Genomic DNA, 22,137 nt, shown 5'->3' with positions numbered 1-22,137 from the left:
TTGGGTGTTTTAATGAGAGCACTTTCCCCTCCCATATTCTTCCATGTTGTTTTTCCTCTTAAAACTCAAATGAGGCCAGGAAGAAGGGGGGAGGGTGGAATCCTCTCCAAATGAAAAATAAATAAAAAATGAAACCAACCAGAAAACCCTCTAATCCGTTGGAAACATCCAAAATAAGCTGTCAGGCTTAGCCAAGCTCAGATCTGCTCCCCACCAAGAATATTTTTAATGCATGTATCAGACAGTTTGTGACATTGTGGTATTGCGGGGGAAGAAGAAAATGAGACAGTATTATGCCTCTCTCTCTCTTTTTTTTTTACATTCCCCTGAGGCTGGTAACATATCCATCGCCTGGTGGTTGTTTTAAAAAAATGTGTATAAATGAGAGGGATTAGCCACCCTGTTTGTAAATGATCCCGCATGCTTGAGCGATACTCGTGCCAGCAGTTGGGGCCCACTTTCCCCTCCGCAGCTACCCCCCAAGATGTTCGTTGTGGGAGGGAAATGAAAATAAGTTGCTTTTCCTCTTTCATGTTGCAGTGTTGCCTAATCAGTGCTGACCTCAACCCTGAAGCTGACCAGAATTAGGTGTAAGATAACATGGACATCTGGACAGAACTATTAGCACATCTGCATTGTCTCATAGTCAGCACAGAATAAAAATAAGTAGTCTGATAAATATTTTAATGCTATGCAGATAATGGCTTTACTAATTCTGCACAGCCAGGCTGGGATAGCAGGTTTGTTGGTTTTTGAATGTCTGATGTAGATTTTTTTCAATTTCGTTGTTCTGTATGGGACAATGACAATAAAGATTATCATATCTGTCAGGGACTCAGCGGGAGCGCAGGGAGGAGAGGAGATGGAGAGCGAGGGGGAGCAATCTGAGGGCAGCGTAGGAGAATATGACAGCAGCCCGATAGATTCCATGAGCCTCTCCAGCGAATCGGAAGATTCACAGAAGGGGGCGCCGATGGGCAGGGCAAGGGGCGACCCAAGGGGGACACCCCAGAAGCAAGGGGCCAGCGGGGACTCCCAGAGCAGCAGTTGGAAATCAGGACCAGCTTCCCCACCAGAGCGTAGTGGGGGGGAGGAGTCCCAGGTGTCAGAGCCCACATATGCACCACCAGCGAGAGAAGATGAGTCAGGGTTGACCACGCCTCCATCGGAAAGCGAGTTAACGGTCAAGAGGAAAGTTGCAGGCTGGGCGCGCGCGCCAAGTTCAAAGGTACAGGCGAGCGGCACAGAAGGTAGCCCGGATAGGGAACCAGGTCCTAAAGCCCACCGGAAGGAGGGGCAAGAATCGTCAGGGTCAGCGTCAGAGGAGTCCAGGAAGGATGAGACCCTAGCGGGCAGGAGGGCCCAGAGGAGAAAGGAACTTAGGAAGAGGTGGAGCAAGGCGAGGGTCTTAAACTGGTGTGGAAGGGGAGGAGACTCAGACGGGACTTCGCCGGTCTAAGGTCGAGACGTAGAGCTGCACGCTGCGGCTTTAAAATGGAAACTGAATCTCAATAAAGACTTTTGTACATAACTACAGCCTAGCGTTGGTCCTCTGTGAGCTGGGACCTAGAGGCAGCTCTGACAATATCGTATCATATGTAGTGGGGACACAAATTAACACAGGACTGATCCATGCAATGAGATTGGGGCACACCTCTCATATGGCAACCTTATCAGTCGTTTGCATGCCCCTGTTTGGACATGATGCTCAGTGCATAGGTGTCTGATGGAGCAGCTGGCTTTCTCCCAAACCCACATGTAGGTTTTACGCAGTGTTTGCACAATAATGCCACACACATGGGCAGCCGATAAGCTAAATGACTTCCAGTTGAAGGAGGTGGGTGTTAGGAGTCATGCTGACATGGTAATGTAATCATTTCCCTGTTAAATTTCCTTGGTTTACTGTGTCCGGGTCTTTCTCTTAAGATTGGACCTAGTAGCTACTGCTGCAGTTACTAATCACAGAAGGTAGAAGGTTTATATTCAGCATTCATGCTTTTTTTATGCCCTTTATGCCCTTCTTTTTGCAGTAACAACAAGAGTCTGAATCCCCATTCCCACCGTACCAGGAGCTATATTTGCAGGGGGGTCAGAAGAAAGCAGAAAGCCTCCAGAATCTATTTGCAGTGTGAGGCACTTTGCTTAGACATGTCCATCGTTGGTTGGATGTCAAGATTTGTATTGTATCGTTTGTATGTATTTTCATGGATCTGTTTATTCTTGGCAGCCTTCTTGGCTGAAAGGTGGCATAACTTAACAAGATTGGATACTCACTTTTTCTTCTGTTCTAAACAGAGGGTAGGAGCAAATCTTTTCACTCTGTGAGCAAGTGCAGAGATGTACGTGCCTCTTTGCCCGATGGAGGGGGGCACACCTGCACCACCTCGTAGTTCTGTCTTTTATTCTGCTCTTTTATATGTCACAGCCATTTTGTGTTATGCCACAGTCCCACAACAGCCATTTTGTGACCAACGCTGATGGCCCTTTTTCAAAATTTCAAATGCGCCCATGGGCCCAAAAAGGTTCCCTGTTAATCTTTGCTTTGAATTCCAAGCTCAATATTGAAATGAAGGGTTGCAGTGATTGACATTTGCAAGACTGCTCTGCTTGAAAATTTATTTTGGACACACCTGGAGGCTTACATATGTCCAATAAATTGTGGCTTTTGCAACTTATTGATTCAGTAGTAGAGCTGTTGTTGGAGCTGCTGTTGGAGAGAGAGAGTTTGTTGTGTATGGCACCTTACAGACCCCGATAAGCTTACAGTACAGTGGTACCACGGGTTAAGTACTTAATTCGTTCCGGCGGTCCGTAATTAACCTGAAACTGTTCTTAACCTGAAGCACCACTTTAGCTAATGGGGCCTCCCGCTGCCGCTGCACCGCTGGAGCACGATTTGTGTTCTCATCCTGAAGCAAAGTTCTTAACCTGAAGCACTATTTCTGGGTTAGCGGAGTCTGTAACCTGAAGCGTATGTAACCCAAGGTACCACTGTATAACATTCTACACAAGGCAAAAGACAGAAAGGTGGAAGCTGGGGAAGTATATGCATTTATTTCAGATACACATACTCTGGCTTAATTAGGATATAGTGTCTAAGGGGCTATGCCAAAGACTTTTCAAACTTTGAATTCAGTTAGTGTTCTGAAGCTATTTTTTGTGCTATATTATATATTTCTTTCCTCATTGTTCCCATTGTTATTTAAGATAGATATACATTGATTGTATTGTGTAAGTGCTCTGGCTGAAAATGCAGCCCAATCAACCCATTTTCTGATAATTTTAGGGACTTTTGAGTCTAGAAAAGGAAGCGGATATTTTTATATTTAGTTCTCACAAAGCCCTCCTGGCCAAATCTTGCAATTATTCTGAGTTCACTGAGCAATTTATTCACTAGGGTAGAACAAATTTAATTTGTGGTCTGTTTCAGTGTATCAGACTTGACAGCGTTTGAACTATATTAGCACTCTTGCAGAATTCCCTTTCCAATTTATTTTTGAGTTTATTATTACTATGTCAAGTGAAGAATCATACACTAGATCTTCCTTGCACCCATACATCTACAAAATAGTGGTTGAGGCTGTAGGAACATTCAATTTTAAAGTTTCGTATCTTTAAGTTTTACATTTCACCATCCTCTCTCACACACCGATAATATAGACAAAAAAATCTATACTAGAATATTTTGTAATGAGAGTTCAACTTCAGTTGAGAGAGAGAGAGTCATGCTTCTTATTTTATTTGTAATACATACCGTAGGTTTTGTGCAGATTTACAATGGCTGTTGAAGGCAACCTCCTCTAAGCCATCCCCTCTGCTTTCTGTGTGTGGGGAGGAAAGGGTCTAGAGCATGGGTAGGCAAACTAAGGCCCAGGGGCCGGATCCGGCCCAATCACCTTCTAAATCTGGCCCACAGATGGTCTGGGAATCAAAGTGTTTTTACATGAGTAGAATGTGTCCCTTTATTTAGAATGCATCTCTGGGTTATTTGTGGGGCATTATTTTTTCCCCCAGAATATAGTCCGGCCCCCACAAGGTCTGAGGGACAGTGAACCGGCCCCCTGCTGAAAAAGTTTGCTGACCCCTGGTCTAGAGAGTGAAGGTACCTCCTTCCACCCATGCACATGCCCTCAAAGGACCTCAGGTTTCTCTAACAGAGAAAGCAGTAATTGAGGGGCAGGACAAGGGCCTACCATCCTAATATAGCCCATCAAGCATTGCCCACTAGTGTGAATGGGAAATGTCAAGATAGATTTGGGAAGCTTAAGGCTGAAGGTGCTCATACGTGGGCAAAGTTAAACAAAAGTGCATACAGGAAAATCAGTTCTGTTCAATCCGTGTACATAGCACATGGTTAAACTGTGAAACTCACACAGGAGGCAGAGATGGCTTTGAAATAAGATCAGACAAATCAGTGGAGGAGAAGGCTCCATGATGGTTGTGCTCTGCCTCTGCAACTGCAGCAATGCTTCTGAAGAGCAGTTGTTGGAAACCACAGGAAGAGACAGTGCTCTTGTGCTGAAATCCTGCTTGCGGTTTTCCTACAGGCACCTGGTTGGCTATTGTGAGAGCAGGATTCTGGACTTGATGGACCATTGCCTAATTCCAGCAGGCTCTTCTTAAATGCAAAAAGCCTTAGCATGGATACAGCCTCAATTTCCAGCAACATGCATTAGCTTTTAGGCCATGTTTACTCTGTAACAATTGCACAGAAAGCAGCTTCATGTTGACACCTAAAACCCTTGAACTATTTCTGTATATTTAAAGTTTGCCAGTGAGATATTTGGGAAAGCATTTGCAGATATTGCAAATAGTTTAATATGTACAGTGTGTAAAATAAAACAGCTAAAAAGTCCACATCTCTTTGGGGCAAGAAATGAACACATACACCTGGAAACACAAAGCGCCAATCAAACTGTGTTGGCAATTGAACTCCTTGAATTTCACACAGCTGGAAAGAGACTGAAACTTCTGAACTGTTTCTGCACTCTCGGGCGGCACCAGAGGAGTTTTCCTCCCAACACTGTTGCTGAGCCTGTGGTTACTTGAAGGAAAGGTACTTTTCACATGCTTCTATCCTCCCAATCTCTGTGTTCACCAGTGGTTTCCCCCCTCCCTAGTGCAATCTCTGATTAAACTAAGGTATGGTTTTGGAAGGTTTGAGGCTCTCATTTAAGGTTGCATGAGAAACAGACGTTCAGTGGAATTTGTTGCCAAGGAGTGTGGTGGAGTCTCCTTCTTTGGAGGTATTTAAGCAGAGGCTTGACAACCATATGTCAGGAATGCTCTGATGGTGTTTCCTGCTTGGCAGGGGGTTGGACTCGATGGCCCTTGTGGTCTCTTCCAACTCTATGATTCTATGATTCTATGATTTTCTTTTTTATATATATTATAATGTTGAATTACTTCAATTTATTTCTCTTCTTTCAGCTGGTCTGAAAGTCCCAAAGAGTGGAAGTTTCAGAAGACAAGGCAAACTTGGCTTCTTTTACACATGTATGAAAAAGACAAGGTATGTTCTGGTGCCCTCTCCGCCCCCCGCCCTTTAAACAGTAGCAAAATGTCCATCTTTATATAGTCACGGGGCTGAGCAAAAGTCTTGTTGCATGTTAAATGATAAAACAAACTACCACACATAGTTAATCATTAATTTGTTAGTTTCTGCTGTATATTCCTAACCCATGGCAAGGCACCTCCTCCTATGCAGATTGAGCAGAGTCACTTACAGCCTTTTACCTCCTCTCCAAGGGGAGGAGGCATCCTGCGCTCCAGAGTGAGCCTAAGGTCAAAGGAAGTTGGATCTAAAAAGTTCTCTTTAGAGGCTTTCCTTTTGTGAAGTCTCCCACCCTCTGTTTTATCTGCAATCTACCCTTCATTCTGACACTTCATTTTGAACTTTTCCCACAGTCTGTGTTGTCAAGGTTTCCACTCCTTTTTGTGTGTGTGGTTCTATGTCGTCTTTCCCCTAACCCCTCCCTGTTTCCAGTTTGGGTATGGGGCGAGCTGGCTACCGGTTTCTTAGAAGGCACCGCATGGGTATAGTTGGAAATTAAAAGCCTGGGATCTGTCCTATGCCTTTATATCCGACTTCCAAGAATTTCATCAACAGGAGAAGAAGGAGGGGGTTGGCTTCATGTGAACTCTCCTAGCCCTCTGTATTCAGTTCCTTTGAAGACTGTTGGTCCAGTGTGGCAGCAGTGGTGTTTTTAAGGAAATCGCCATTGTGTACTTTGTATTTTTATCCCACCCTTCCTCCAAGGAGTTTAAGCCATTGTTCCATTTTAAAAACAAGATGTGAGGCAGGGTATGCTGAGAGATTTGGACTGACCTCAGTCATGCAGTACATTTTATGGCTGTGTACTTGTATAAGGTTTTTTTTGTGTGTAGACAAGAGCAAATTAAAAATAAATAAATTATCCAGCTAAGTATAGAGTGAACTTTTAATACCCCTTTAAATACTTAGCTCACATCAGTATGACCATGTGGAAGGTTCTGAAAAATGTTTTCTTGGGGTGGTGGTTGCTCCTCATGAAGGTGATAATATTGAAAATCTTAGAATCAGTCCTGTTGCCTGCAGTCGCCATGAAAAGTCTTCAGTAAAAAAGTTTTTTTCCCCCAGTGGGAGGCATGGTTTAACTTAAACACCATTCTATCGGTGTTGCTGGTGTCTCAACCCAAAGTCATTGAATAACAGATCCTTCACTTTCTCTTCCTTTTCATCGTGAAGGTTCCTGGTGAATATTTTTCCATTTTGCTGCGTTACCTTGAAGGACTCCAAGGCAGTGCGCGAGACGTAACTGTGCAGAAAGCAGAAGCTGTCATGAAGGAATATGACAATTCTGAAAGAGAAGATTCAAGCCAACTGGAGAAATGTGAGCGGATCCGAAAAGTTCTACAGTTGTTATCATGAAAACATCATCCTATCAAGCCTTCCCACACCCATATATCTGCATTTTATTACAGGACCAGAGTTGAATATAGTTCCTAGCCTTTAAGCAGCCCTGTGAAATTCAAACTCTCTTTCAAAAGCAGTATTTCCCCCCCCCCCCCAACTTTGTCCTCCCTCTTTTTAAGCAAATTTCTTCCAGTATTGCAAAGGTGATGAAAAGTAATTGATCCGTATTAAAACAGCAGTAGCGACAAGACTTTGATTCCTACCAGTATTTTTCTGCTCTTCTTTTGGGAACTATTTCCTTTAGCTTTTTCCTACATAATTATTATTAAGGGTTTTGCATCTGTTAGTGGCAATTCCCTCCATAATAATGGTTTTAAGCCCAACTGAAATGATTAACTTCCATTGAAGCAGTTGATTTAATTGCTTGAGGCGTCTTTAGTCCGTTAACTGCAGGTTTCATTACTCAACTTGTAGTCAAAGTTGAAGGTCTGGAAGCTGTTGGCTTATGTTGGTCTTCCTTTATTTTTCTTGAAAGTTTTGTTTCTTTTAATCAGCAACCACAAAATAGTGCTGAAATGCACACAACTGTAAGAACAACAATTATGAGAAGTTTACAGTAAAGTAGACAAAATATCATCACACTTGCAAAGTACATTTCAGCAAGGCTTACAAAGAACCATAAAGCACAAAAGTAATTGTACTGTATTGAAGAATGCTCCAAGCATTATTTTAAGCTGACAGCAGACAGGCTTCCAGATAAGGTCCTGTTTTGAAGATCTTCCTCAGATGATAGATAATCACCCCAAAAACATTTCAAGGCCCTGATTGCAGTTTTCAACTGGGAGGACCTCAGGAATGTTTTTTCTCCAAGAAGTTCCTCGATTCCCAAAGGATAATACCACTTCAAGGGTCCAAAATTCTGGCAGATTTTTATTTTAATTACCTACATGTTCATGTGAGATAACAAAATTATGGACTCTTTCATGTGTTATCATCAATAAAAGGATACATTGTTGCCATTTTGGTGCATACCGGGCCTTCATACTGTCCTTGTATGATTGTTTTCCTGATGAGTAAACCTTGCATTCAGTTGTTTTGTCTGGCAGTCCATTCTTATCATAAGAGAGAAGACTTCTGCAAATAGTCATGCAGGAATAGTGAATTCAGAGAGCTGGAATGACAAACATATCTATTACTAAAATGTCACAGGTGCTAATTGAACTGTTGTCTAACTTTGGTTACCAGATTTTCGGAACCTTTTACTGTTTTCAATTGTAGCATTTGTCTAGGTTTTTGACAACCCATCACCAGCTTGACTTGCTAGAGTTCTTGGGAAAAGCATGGAAGATATTAGGAATTCTGAAAGTTGCTAACATATTGCATTCCCTTTAAGACAACTTCATCTGAGAGCCAAATACTTAAGTGAATCAATATGTGCTATGCTAATACAGTAACTATAATGGAATTTAATATACTGGAACAAGCCAAGGTATGTATGAATCAGAGAAAAAGAGAGAGACAGAAAGCACAGCAGTGGGAGGCAGCAAAACCCATCACATACATTTTCTGGACTACCTGACTAACTTTTCTATTGTTCTTTCTCATTTCCTCCCTTCTTCTGGTGTCTTATATTCCTCAGTACAGTTGCGGACGGGATCCGTTCTGGAGATCTGGTTGGATCCCGAGGTTTCCGCAACCTGAGGACCGCTTCTGCGGATGCGTGCGCGGTGAAACCCGGTCACATACTTCTGGTTTTGCCGCTTTCGCATCCTGAAGTTTACATAACCAGAGGGTTACGTAACCGGAGGTACTACTGTATATTGATTGCCAGTTCTTCAGAAGTTCATTTTTAAAAAGGAACTAGTTCTAAGTCAAGTTCATTCTCTCCAAAAAGGAACTAGTTCTGGTTCAAGCTCATCCTTTCACAAAAAGAACTGGTTCAAGGTCATCCAAACATTAGTTCATAAAAAGTTCATTCTTGGCAGAAAAAGAAAATCAGCATTCAGAATTCAGTTGCTGTGCTGAAGTATAGGATTCAAAAGCAAATCAGGGCCACACACAAGTAATCAAATGGATGACAGACTGCTTTTCTCATAATTGTACTTACATACTAGAAAAAAGATTACCCTGCCTCTACACAGCTGTTAAAGGCACAAGGTGTCATCTGCTTTGTTCCCTGTACTTCTCCCTGCAAGCTACTCTTGTTAGAAGCCAGAGAATCCTTTCAGCAGAGAAGATGCTGAAAACACCTCACATTGCTTCCTTCTGATTGCTTAGCTACAGTGATTAAGTGACTTAAAAGACCGTAGCAACAGCGGTTACTCCATATCTGCCTAATAAGCTTTAGAATGTTGCCCAGAGCTTTGCTTTCTAACTTCCTTTATAGATATGCAACTGACTTTTTAAAAAATGAAAACTAATGGTTCAGACCAGCTGTGGTTGGATGGGGGAAGTGAATGTGAACTAGCAGAAACTTCTGCCCCAGAATGAACTTAATTCACCTTTAGTTTAGGCAGCAGTTATGGGAATGATTTTCGGGTGGCATTCACAGATTTTTGAACTGGTTAAGTGAACTTTGTTCAACTGAACTAAATAATTCCAAGTACTGTTGATCACTTAAAGCAGAAAAATCAAAGAACACAAAAATAACAGGTGATTTGTCTCCTATGTGCAATGCAGATCTTTATTAAAAACAAAACTGAGGTTTGTGTGGCACCCACATCCCTCAGATGTGTTCACTACCTAAGTTTGGAGTTTATTTGTTGGTAAAGCTGCAAATATTACAACATTCAGAGTCTTCCTTTGGAATTGGAAATGTACCTGTATAGACCACCCAGGATGACCCAAGTGATTATAATGTTCTGCTGTGATAAGACTTTTAATTGTCATTAATTGAGCCATCTTTCTGTACCACTGTATCACTTTATGGTTGGAATGTGGATGGCATCAATTCCTTAATAGCATGATTTCACTATGTCTGAAACCTTAGGCTCAGTCATGCGGAGATCCAGGAACTCTTTGGGTTATCTGGCCTGTTTGCCTGCACATTTATATCTTCCAGTTATTTCTTTTAACATGGTCTAGCGAGAACTGGATGGGACGCAGGTGGCGCTGTGGGTTAAAGCCTCAGCGCCTAGGGCTTGCCGATCGAAAGGTCAGCAGTTCGAATCCCTGTGGCGGGGTGCGCTCCCGCTGCTCGGTCCCAGCGCCTGCCAACCTAGCAGTTCGAAAGCACCTCCGGGTGCAAGTAGATAAATAGGGACCGCTTACCAGCGGGAAGGTAAACGGCGTTTCCGTGTGCGGCTCTGGCTCGCCAGAGCAGCGATGTCACGCTGGCCACGTGACCCGGAAGTGTCTCCGGACAGCGCTGGCCCCTGGCCTCTTGAGTGAGATGGGCGCACAACCCCAGAGTCTGTCAAGACTGGCCCGTACGGGCAGGGGTACCTTTACCTTTACCTTTAGCGAGAACTGGGGGCAGGGTTCAGCAAAATTATGTGAGTAAAATCACCTTGTTGTGTTAATAATAAACCTAAAATCCAAGACAAAGAGTATATGCACAGAGCACAAAATTGAATGGTCGTTTGCCAACTCTAATTGGCTCTCGGATGAGTTAATCATTGTGTATGTGTGTCTGGGAGAATTCATATATGGTAGTAAGAGAATGCTGAAGTCAGGGATTGATGCAGTATAAAACCAAATCATTCCTGAGACTGCTGAACCCAGTAGATCTGCCTCTGATTATGGTGCTAATTGCTAAAAGCAGTGTCAATGTAGTGGTCTGCCCTTTAATTTGACTGGTCTTTGCCACACATTGTAAATTTCAGAGATCTAGGATGTCTGTTCTCATGTTTAATTTGAAACCATTGCTTTATAAATAAGATTGTACTAGGGAAATAGATCCATCATCTTAAATTGGGAAAGATGTATTGCGTATGTATTATTTAACCAGCACTTCAGAAGTCTGGCCCATTGCCATTAGTTGAACTGTAGAGAAAGGTGAAAGTAGATTGACCTCACACTTTGTCAGTCATACTTCAGTGTTTTATAAACTTAGCATAATAATCGAAAATGAGCAAGAAAATTAAACAAAATCTCCTTATTGCCATAGTTGTTGCAAGAACACAGACCTCCCACATTCTCCTAACGTACAAAGCTGAGATATTGTTTGAACGCCAGTTCTGATTTTTGAAGCATTTTAAAAACAAAACAAAGCACCCCACTATTGAATTTTCTTAGGACTTGTGTAAAGTGTATGCTATGGAGCTGCTCATTTTTTTACAAGGTTGATGATATCTTCTTTGGCGATCACTCATAACCAAGTAAGATTGTCTTCCATGAACATGGTTTTAACAGTAGGTCTGTAAATGACTGTGGATGGTTTGCCAAATGTACTTTCCTCTTAGCATGTTTCTCCCTTTCATTCTGAGTTGGAGCATCTTCAAAGCCCACGACACCTTTGGTAAAGGCTGTCCTCCAATTGGAGCGCTCACAGACCAGTGTTTCCCAGTTGATGGCGTTTATACTTCAGTTTTTAGATTTGCCTTGAGAGAGTCTCTAAACCTCCTTTGTTGACCACCAGCATTACGCTTTCCATTTTTAAGTTCAGAATAGAGTAATTGCTTTGGAAGACGACAATCAGGCATCCGCACAACATGACCAGTCCAACAAAGTTGATGTTGAAGAATCATATGGTTAATTGTTAGAGTGAAATAATATGCATAAATCAGTCATTCTGATGTTTATCTCATCCAGTTGGCCACCCATATGTGAAAGATATTATAGATCACTGCCAGGACCAGGCTAGAGCTATGCACAGCTGTACTCAATACAAATCTAAAAATGCATATTCTCCAGCACAATGTCCCTGAGGTCAGTTGTTTTGAGTCTGGGGCTGTAAGGCGGGTCTTGAAAGAGCAGCAAGTCCTGAGCTTTTGACCTGGCAATGGCAGAATGCCTGGTTTTGATGTGACAAGACCAATACAGAGGATTTGTGGTGCCTGCACAGGTTTGAGTGCTGCCTATTGAAGTTCCCTTCTCTGCCTGTAAAAGGCTCTGAGGCTGGGGTTCACACAGTCATAGAATCATAGAATCATAGAGTTGGAGGAGACCACAAGGGCCATCGAGTCCAACCCCCTGCCAAGCAGGAAACACCATCAGAGCACTCCTGACATATGGTTGTCAAGCCTCTGCTTAAAGACTTCCAAAGAAGGAGACTCCACCACACTCCTTGGCAGCAAATTCCACTGTCAAACAGCTCTTACTGTCAGGAAGTTCTTCCTAATGTTTAGGTGGAATCTTCTTTCTTGTAGTTTGGATCCATTGCTCCATGTCCGCTTCTCTGGAGCAGCAGAAAACAACCTTTCTCCCTCCTCTATGTGACATCCTTTTATATATTTGAACATGGCTATCATATCACCCCTTAACCTCCTCTTCTCCAGGCTAAACATGCCCAGCTCCCTTAGCCGTTCCTCATAAGGCATCGTTTCCAGGCCTTTGACCATTTTGGTTGCCCTCCTCTGGACACGTTCCAGTTTGTCAGTGTCCTTCTTGAACTGTGGTGCCCAGAACTGGACACAGTACTCCAGGTGAGGTCTGACCAGAGCAGAATACAGTGGCACTATTACTTCCCTTGATCTAGATGCTATACTCCTATTGATGCAGCCCAGAATTGCATTGGCTTTTTTAGCTGCTGCGTCACACTGTTGGCTCATGTCAAGTTTGTGGTCAACCAAGACTCCTAGATCCTTTTCACATGTACTGCTCTCAAGCCAGGTGTCACCCATCTTGTATTTGTGCCTCTCATTTTTTTTGCCCAAGTGCAATACTTTACATTTCTCCCTGTTAAAATTCATCTTGTTTGTTTTGGCCCAGTTCTCTAATCTGTCAAGGTCGCTTTGAAGTGTGATCCTGTCCTCTGGGGTGTTAGCCACCCCTCCCAGTTTGGTGTCATCTGCAAATTTGATCAGGATGCCCTTGAGTCCATCATCCAAGTCGTTGATAAAGATGTTGAATAAGACCGGGCCCAAGACAGAACCCTGTGGCACCCCACTAGTCACTCTTCTCCAGGATGAAAAGGAACCATTGATGAGCACCCTTTGGGTTCGGTCAGTCCACCCAGGTGTCAACCACAGGCCAGACTCAACCTGAGAACCTGACAACAACAGTTACAGGCATGGGCAGCCCTTACATGATGGCAGTGGCGTAGCTAGAGGGGCAGAGAGGGAGGTGAGTCACCTCAGGGGGCACTTATCCTTTGGGGCAGCACATCGGGCACAGAGTGGAAGGTGGCACGCAAGCCCGGGCTTCCCGAAATCCCAGTGCGGGGCTCGGCTTGCAGCTTGCCCAAGCTGCTGCCCCCCCTCCCCCTAGCGGCCCCCCCTCTGGCGGCCAAGAAGGGTGCAAAAGGTACGCACTGGAGAGCACCCAGGAGGGGCATGGAGGCTTGGGCGCCCTGTAGGCCCAGCACTGACTGCAAAAGCAGTGCAGGGGCAATGCACACCCACTGCGTCCCTGCTCAACCATCCTCCAAGTGGAAGGCACCCAGGAAGGATGTGGCAGCTTGTGTACCCTGCAGGCCCACACTACCCACAAAAGCAGCATGGGGCTGGTGCACTTACATCACATCCCCCTCGGCTGAGCTGAGTAAGTTGCAGCTGCCCACTTGCCACCTGAGGCTGCAGATATAAGCCTCCAATTGTTACAGTCTTATTTCTTTCTGTAGGCCACAAGACAAAAGCCGTGTGGACATACTGGAAGCTAAAGCCCACTGTCAAGAGAATAGCTATGCGAATAGCTTCTCCTGTCTCTCTCACACTATACAAAAGGCGGCTTTTACATAACGATGTTGCTGATTGTTGGTACCTTTTACTTGTAAAGAAAAGAAAAATCCTGTTTTTCAAGATGCAGCTCTCTTCCAGTGAAGTATGCTTGCTAGAGGCAGCCAAGATGCCATGATGAGCTCGAGGGTTGGAAAGGCTGCAAGGAGCGGAACCCCACACAGTGCCACAGGCAAGGCTCTTGGCTACCACAGGTTCCAAAATTAGGAATATGGCCTTCTTGCTACAAGAGCAGAGATGATTCCTGATACGAAGAGGATCGTTAAACATTGCTTCACCAGTTTCTTCAATCCTCTTCTCCAAAAGTCACATGAAGCTTCTACCCAGTTCTGTGTTGGGCAGGATGCTATTTTAAAAAGTTTAGTCAATTTTTGGAAAGGAAGGTGTAATACTCAGGTCCCATCACTGTTTTCTCTCCATCTTCATTCTATCACAGTACAGTGTTGAAGAGAGGCAAATACATTTTAACCCACAATGGCAATATGAGAAGCAGCTGGAAGAGGAGAAGTGTGCAGAGGGCAGAGAAACAAGGGTGAGTGGAAGGGTGTCTTATTTGCTGTCATTGCCCCCCCCCCCCCCGGAAACTTGCCAAATCTGCTTTATCTTGGTTCTGGTGCCTGCCCATAAAAGGCAAACCTAGAGTGAGAGACTAGGGCGAGGTCAGCAGTTTACAGGAACCCTCTTCTTAGTGAGATTTTGTGGGTGAGCTGAGAGCTTGTTTAGGTGCTGGGTGAGAGCCAGAGTGGATGGGTGGAGCTCTGGGTGAGAGAGAGCCAGGAGCTGAGAGTGAAGGTATTTCAGAAGGAAAAGCAATTGCTCTTGGCCTTTATTTATTAGTCAGTTGTATGAATGTAACATTTGTATACATAGCTGTGCATTTCTGTAAGAAAATTGCGGCACAAATGGAAGTGAAGATGAACCCTATCTTGAAATGCTATCATTTCACTTGCAGCTAATTAGCCACCTCCCCATAGAGGTCATTTCGGTGCTGCTCACACAGCAGTTTGACTTCACCCCAGAGGCGCACTCCATTGTCTCTCATGACAGACAGATGCCAACAACAACAAATTATCCACCTGCAGTCCTTGCTATCATAAAGCCTATGCAGGCATAACACTCCCCAACCTGACTCATGGCTGGAAGAGAGCTTTTATGGAAGTATGCATTTAATTGCAAAAATTGTAATGCTTCAAGGTGGCTTACGATAATAAAGCACAGTACAATGCAATAACTGATTAATTAAACAAAATAAAAAGGCAAACCAGCAAGAAAAGGCTTTCTGTTACAAGCTATCAGTGCTAGAATAGTGCTAGAAACCTGATGTTTTGCCTGTGACCACCTTAAGTGAAGTAACCTCAGGTTATGGGCTACTCTTTGGGACTTCCTAGGCAGAAATAATTGTAAATCAATTTGTCTGGAACCTTGCCGGAATAACTGCTGTCTTCCTCGCTCTGCTGTCTTTAGATTTTCTGTCTCCTGGCTTTGCTTCCCAACTCTGAACCCCCGGTAGAGCTCCTGGCTCTACTCTGACAGCTGACTGCAGATCAGCTCAGATACAGTTAGGTAAAGGTAAAGGGACCCCTGACCATTAGGTCCAGTCATTGCCGACTCTGGGGTTGCAGCGCTCATCTCGCTTTATTGGCCGAAGGAGCCGGCGTACAGCTTCCAGGTCATGTGGCCAGCACGACTAAGCCACTTCTGGCGAACCAGAGCAGTGCACAGTAACGCCGTTTACCTTCCCGCCGGAGCGGTACCTATTTATCTACTTGCACTTTTTGACGTGCTTTCGAACTGCTAGGTTGGCAGGAGCAGGGACCGAGCAACGGGAGCTCACCCTGTCGCGGAGATTTGACCCGCTGACCTTCTGATCGGCAAGTCCTAGGCTCTGTGGTTTAACCCACAGCGCCACGCAGGTCCCTTTCCAGATACAGTTAAAAACCCATAATAACATCATATACTTAATTTTGGCCTAAAGAATACCAGAGCTGACATCCATTATTAGGACTCCACCACAGAAGAGGCCTCTCTGCTAGCCTCTCTCTGCTAGCCTCCCACCTGGCTACAGAAGGTGAGGATACTTGGAGAAGGGTCTCTAGAGAAGATCTTAATTGATAGGCAGGCTCAGGTAAGAGAAGGTGGTCCTTTACTACCTTCTGTCCCTTTCCTTTCTCCCCAGTCCTTCCTCCCTTGCATGTGAATTCTCACAACCTGACTTAACAGTGGTTAAGTCTTACATTAGCACCACAGTTAACAGTGGTTGCCTGGTTGACACAAACGCAGTGCCAATTGAAACCAGCTTCAAATCATGGTTGGCTTTAAGGACAAAATAAGAGTCATGCTGGAGATCAAGCCAGTGACCAGTCTTCTGCAGCACCCTCTTCTCACAGTAGCTGACCAGATGCCTTTGGGAAGCCAGGAAGCAGGACATCAGCACAACAGTACCCTTCCCACCTGCTTTTTCCAGCAACTCCTATTCAGAAGCATTGCTGCCTTCAACTGTGGAGGCAGCTCATAGCCATCATGGCTAGTAGCCATTGGGAGTCTTATCCTTCATGAATGTGTCTAATCTTTTTAAGCCATCCGCATTGGTGGCCACCACTGCTTCTTGTTGGAACAAGTTCCAAAGTTTATGCACTGTGTGAAGAAGTACTTTCTTTTCAGTCTATCCTGAATCTTCCCACACTGAGCTTCCTCGGGTGTCCACAAGTTCTAGTGTTATGAGAAAGGAAGAAAAACTAAATCTCTGTTTACTTTCTCCATGTCACACATAATTTTACCTCTTATCATGCACTTCATAATCGCCTTTCCTGTAAGCCAAAAACCTGCAAATATGGTACCCTTTCCTTATGGGAGAGCTTCCTCCACCCCTCTTGATCATTTTGGTTACCCTTTTCTGAACATTTTCCAATTCTACAATACCCCTTTTGAAGTGAGGCAATCAGAACCATACACAGTATTCCACATGCGGCCACACCATAGATTTGTATAATGTAGGACTACCATACATCTGGAGTTTCCCGGACATATCTGGGATTTGTCTATTGGAAACAGCGTCTGGGCGGAATTTTCAAAAATTGGTTAAAATGTCTGGGATAATCCAGGCATTTGGCAATACATGTCAGGAATGTCCCCCCCCCCCAAATAATATCAATATCATCATTGAGATATGTATTTTGACCTCAAGGTCTCATTCCTAGTCAGCCACTGCCAGTTCAGATCCCATGAGTTTACCTTCCAGTTGTACCTTGGAAGCCTGAATGCTGCAAACCTGGAAGTGAGTGTTCCGGTTTGTGAACGTTATTTGGAACCTGAACATCTGGCGTGGCTTCCGATTGGCTGCAGGAGCTTCCTGCAGCCAATCGGAAGCTGTTCTTTGGTTCCCGAACGTTTTGGAAGTTGAACTTCCAGAATGGATTCAGTTTGATTTCCGAGGTACAACTGTATATGAATTTTAAGATTTTTTTGGTCCTGACCAGTTTGCAATGAGTCAGTCACAGCCATTTCATTAGGTTTCCTGATGGTGTGGAGGGTTGCTAGGAATTCATACACACAGGAGAGGACAGCATAGTCCTGTTGCCCTCTCCTGATCCCTTCCTAAAGGAATTGAGAGCTTTGAATCTGCATAAGCTCTGTACAAATGCCAGTTGTTGCTTTTCCAGTAACCGGAAGGAACACCTCCCTTGCTGGTTTTGGTGCCTGTTAATGGTTGTGGGCAATACACAAAAGGAGGAAAAACGTGTGTATTCCTATCTCAAGGTTTTATCACATGCAATGTGTTTTTTGTTTTATAACAATGGATAAATCTTTGACAAGCGGATGACTGCACTGAAAATGTATCCAGTCTCCTTTCCTTTCTTCCTGTACCAGAATTTCCTGAACAAATTAAAGCTAAGCCTAATTAATAGGTGAAAAAATGTATCTAAGCAAATTTGCATGTGAGACCAGAAATAATTTTTTTTATCAAGGTTATGGAATAATCCTTAGGCATTAAAGGCAGAAGTTGGCTTTGGCTTCAAAACAGCCTGGAGTGCTGTTTAGATTTCAAGTCTTCGTGGTATTTAAATAACTGAGGCTAAAAGTGACCATCTGTGCAATAATTTGAAACAAAGTTGTATTCTACATTATATTATAGTGGCTCAGTTTTTTTTATAAAAAAGTTGTGGTTGCAAACCATATATATGACATGAAAAGTACAGTAATTTTTTCTATTGTTTCCAGAAACTGGCTAAACTATATAAAATTCTCAGCCTAGCAGATTTTTCTTTTCCAAAGGCATCCCTGTCTTTGTTTTCTAAATCCATTTTAATATTATTTCAGCTGTCTCTGAACAAAGCAAACCAAAAAACCTACAAATGCAAAGATCAAGAGTACAAAGTACATGAGAAAATACAAAGTTTTATTGGCTTTTCCACGTTAACATATAGGAGCCAAAGAATACCAAGGGTGGGGAAGAAACCAGAATGAAAGAAGTTGGAAGTTAATCCATTTACAGGTTTGAGGGCGTAAGTGAAAAAAACTATTGGGAAAAGTTTTTCCAAGATACTTCTACTGCAGAGAAAATATTTGGGGTCATTTAAGAGAGTCAAGATGGCTTCAGGATTGCTCTGTGTACTCAGATAAAGTGTATTTATTTTTCAGGGAATATTTCCTAATTTTGAAGGGTGCCTGGTTGGTTTTATGTGGAGTGTGGCATACTGTGTGTGTGTACCTTAAAACTGTAATAATAATTCCGACTCCCATCAGCCCTAGCCAATATAGTCAGTGGTCGGGGGTGATAACAGTTGGAGTCCCAACAACCTCTGGAAGGCCACAGATGTTATTGTTGTCCCCATCCCCCCATCCCCCATTTATGGAAATGAGTGGTGGACCCATTAAGATGGCCTTCCCCTGGAGGCCAATGGATTTCTGAGGATGGCGGCATGCAAATACAATTGTACATTCTTAGGTGGGCATGAGTATTAACAGGTTAAGCTAAAACCTTTGTACTGTAAGTTTTGCAGAAATTGTGGTTTCTGAGCAATAATTTGAAGGGAGAGGTGGCTGCACACAGACTCTTAAGGGCAGAGTTCCATATATAAAAGCATTAAGGGAGAATGTATCCCATAAGTAGCAGAGTCAAATGTGTGTTCCATGGCAATGCAAAAAAGCAGCAGTGTTGGGAAGTAGGTTATGTGCTGTGGGGTCTGATGTTCTGAGACCTGGGACAACCCTTTAGCATAAAATGGTCACCTAGCACTAGCAGCAGAATGGTCTACAATGAGATAAACTTTCCATCTGTGTTCTCTCTCTCTCTCTCTCTCTCTCTCTCTCTGCAAAGATTTTTTTTTAAAAAAAAAAAAACTTGGAATGTAGTGGTGATTGCACTGACGCAATACTAGAGGAGAAAGAAGAAAGGCCAGAGGAACATGGGGTGAGTGGGAGAGTGAGCCTCTTCTCCATCAATGCTGAAGGGCATCCAGCAGTTCTGGGCTGTTTTTCAAAATCTGCTTTGTGATTACTATCTTTGAAATGCCAAAATATTAAGCAGAAGGCAAGAAGAGCTTGCTGGATCAAGCCAGTGGCCCATCTAGTCCTGCACTCTGTTCTCACAGTGGCCAACCAGATGCCTCTTTTGGGAAACCCATGAACAGAACCCCGGTGAAAGTGCACTCGCCCCTCCTGTGGTTTCCAGCAACTGGTATTCACAAATATTACATCTTCCAACATCATGGCAATTTTTTTTATAACGGTAGTTTTGCATGGCTGGAGCATTCTAGAGCAAGCCCTTTCCTTTAAGTTCCCATTGCTGTCAAAGTAGGAATTCATGGGTGATTTTACGAGACTCTATTCAATCTGGATTATCCACAATTCGGGGAGATTGTTTCACATCCAACATAATTAAAAGTTTTGATAGCTCCAAAGAATACCTTGTGGTAAAGGAAAGTGCATGCCTAAAATATTGACTGCCTTTGGATTCCTGTAGTGTTCCTTATCCCCACCCCACCCCCATAAAAGCTCAACAACTTTGGTCAACCCTCCCCTTAAAAAAAGCAGCTCTACAACTCCTGGCAATGACAATGGGTAGATCACAGCCGATATTTTTATACTGGGAGTAGATCGCAGTCTCTTGGGAGTTGGATCAGTGCTTTTCAAATTTGTTACCTACTGCCGTGGGATCCCTCAGTGTTGGAGGAACCCTGCTAGATGAGACCAAAACTCATCTAGTCCACCCTGCTTCCGGCAGTCAGGACCAGCCCAAGGCCTTTTGGCACCTGAGGCGAACCACACATTGGTGCCTCCAAGGGGTGAGTGAAGATCTGCATCAGGAAAAAGAAATAAAGATACAGTGGTGCCTCACAAGACGAAAAACTCGCTAGACGAAAGAGTTTTCCGTCTTTTGAGGTGCTTCGCAATACAAATTTCCCTATGGGCTTGCTTCACAAGACGAAACGTCTTGCGAGTTCTTGCAAGTTTTTTCCCTTCCCCCCCCCTTTTTCTAAGCCGCTAATAGCCACTAAGCCGCTAATAGCGCTAATCTGCTAAGCCGCTAATAGCCGTGCTTCGCAAGACGAAAAAACCGCAAGACGAAGAGACTCGTGGAATGGATTAATTTCGTCTTGCGAGGCACCACTGTATACATTAAGAGCAAGGGTGGGAGACCTGCAATACCTCCTATTCACCAAAAGACAACTGCAGAGGCAGCACTGGGGCTGCTGCTAAGGAGGCAGAAGATCCAGCTCCCAATGAGCGCACCACACCTGTTACTGCTACCACAGCAGCAGCATTGAGCAATATATTCCCTGGAGGCCAGATCTGCCCCTGTGGATCCTGCTGCCTGAGGCGGTCACCTCAACTTGCCTCATGAATGGGCAGGCTTTACCTGGAGATGATGGTCTTTTCACTAAGGAGCTGCCATTCGGAGCTGTGTTTCCTTGTGACATGAAACTGCTATGGCTCCATTTAGCTATTATATGGCTAGAAGCAACTGGTAGGTTCAGTCTCATAAGAACATCAGAAGAGCCTTGCTGGCTCAGACCAAAGGTCCTTGTAGTCCAGCATTCTGCTTCCTGTGCTGACCAAACAGATATCTCAGTGGGAAGCCCTCAATCACAAAGGGAACAGCCTTCTCCCATTCTTGCTCTCCAGCAAATAGTTTTCAGCAGCATCCTGGTGGTTCCATGTCACCATCGTGGCTAATAGCCATTGCTAGACCCCTTACCTCTGCATTTGTCTAACCCCCTCTTAATCCAATTTAAAACAAATTTTGGTAGTTGGTAGGCCGAGAAGGTAGAAATCAGGCCTTTCCCAGTTCAAACTACAATACAGTGGCAGCACGTTTTAGCAAACTCCTTGCATGTAGTAGCTGCAGCATTTGCTGAAGCACTAGCTCTCCATATCTGCTAGCTTACTAGACGCAGGAAGAATTTAACATTTGCTGCTTCAGAAAATTAATTGCTTAAGACTTATAGAATTGTAGAGTTGAGAGGAACCCTGAGGGTCATCTAGTCCAACCCCCTTGCGCTGCAGAAATCTGAACTAAAGCATCCATGACAGATGGCCACCCAACCTCTGCTTAAAAACCTCCATGGAAGGAGAGTCCATTCTACTGCCAAGCAGCTCTTACCATCAGAAAATTCTTGATGTTGAGTCGGAATCTCCTTTCTTGTAACTTGAAGCCATTGGTTTGAGTCCTACCCTCCAAAGCAGGAAAAACCCACATGTTTGTTCCATTTCCCATCTGACAGCCTTTTAGTTATTTGACGATGGCTATCGAAACCTGTATATGATCTTCATTTTACTGTTGTTTATTAGTAGTTAAATAACGCTTTCGACTGACAAAATAGGACAGCTTTCCAGAGCATGTTAAAATCTGTAAAACATGATGGGACTGGGGATCTATTGCCTCTGGGAAGAAAGGGAGGCCTGTTCAGTCACTTGCTCATTGCTTGAGTGAGCGAAAGGAGTACAGAAACTCCTGCGGCTGAACAGTTTGTGTCGCTGGGTACATCTCTTGACTGCTTGTCGTGATGTGGCAGTGACATCTGGTGGCACTAAGACTCTAACAAAGAAGTTAGAACTAAGTACCGTATTTTTTGCTCTATAAGACTCACTTTTTCCCTCCTAAAAAGTAAGGGGAAATGTGTGTGCGTCTTATGGGGCGAATGCAGGCTGTGCAGCTATCCCAGAAGCCAGAACAGCAAGAGGGATCATTGCTTTCACTGCGCAGCGATCCCTCTTGCTGTTCTGGCTTCTGAGATTCAGAATATATATTTTTCTTGTTTTCCTCCTCCAAAAACTAGGTGCGTCTTGTGGTCTGGTGCGTCTTATAGAGCGAAAAATACGGTATTTTTGAAGTTTGTTTTTCTAGTCCTTTCCCCCTTAGTTGCAAAGTATATTAATTATACCAATCTCTGTTCTTCTTAGAGT

The 22,137-nt window shown here is 43.8% G+C and overlaps 1 protein-coding gene and 1 long non-coding RNA gene across 7 annotated transcripts in view; one reads left to right on the top strand and one right to left on the bottom strand.

Annotated features, from left to right (window-relative positions):
* The window catches only part of CHLSN (cholesin), a 153,147-nt gene extending 145,233 nt beyond the window's left edge, over positions 1–7,914 (top strand). For all 6 annotated transcript variants that reach the window (XM_079954038.1, XM_079954043.1, XM_079954041.1 and 3 more), the window contains 2 exons: positions 5,431–5,512; positions 6,728–7,914. In XM_079954038.1, the coding sequence (XP_079810164.1) occupies positions 5,431–5,512; positions 6,728–6,910 (265 nt within the window). In that variant the 3' untranslated portion in view covers positions 6,911–7,914. The remainder of the gene's footprint in view (positions 1–5,430; positions 5,513–6,727) is intronic.
* Positions 7,045–21,788, bottom strand: LOC307203350. Its single transcript, XR_013833172.1, has 2 exons — positions 21,335–21,788; positions 7,045–8,066 (listed from the first exon to the last, which is right to left on the bottom strand). It is a non-coding gene; the product is annotated as an uncharacterized lncRNA (long non-coding RNA).
* Between the last annotated feature and the right edge of the window lie 349 nt (positions 21,789–22,137).

The sequence above is a fragment of the Podarcis cretensis genome (genome assembly GCF_951804945.1).
Source record: "Podarcis cretensis genome assembly, chromosome: 14".
In the NCBI taxonomy this organism is placed as follows: Eukaryota; Metazoa; Chordata; class Lepidosauria; order Squamata; family Lacertidae; genus Podarcis; species Podarcis cretensis.
The sequence above is the reverse complement of the archived record's forward strand: the minus strand, read 5'-3'. Positions and strand labels throughout refer to the sequence as shown.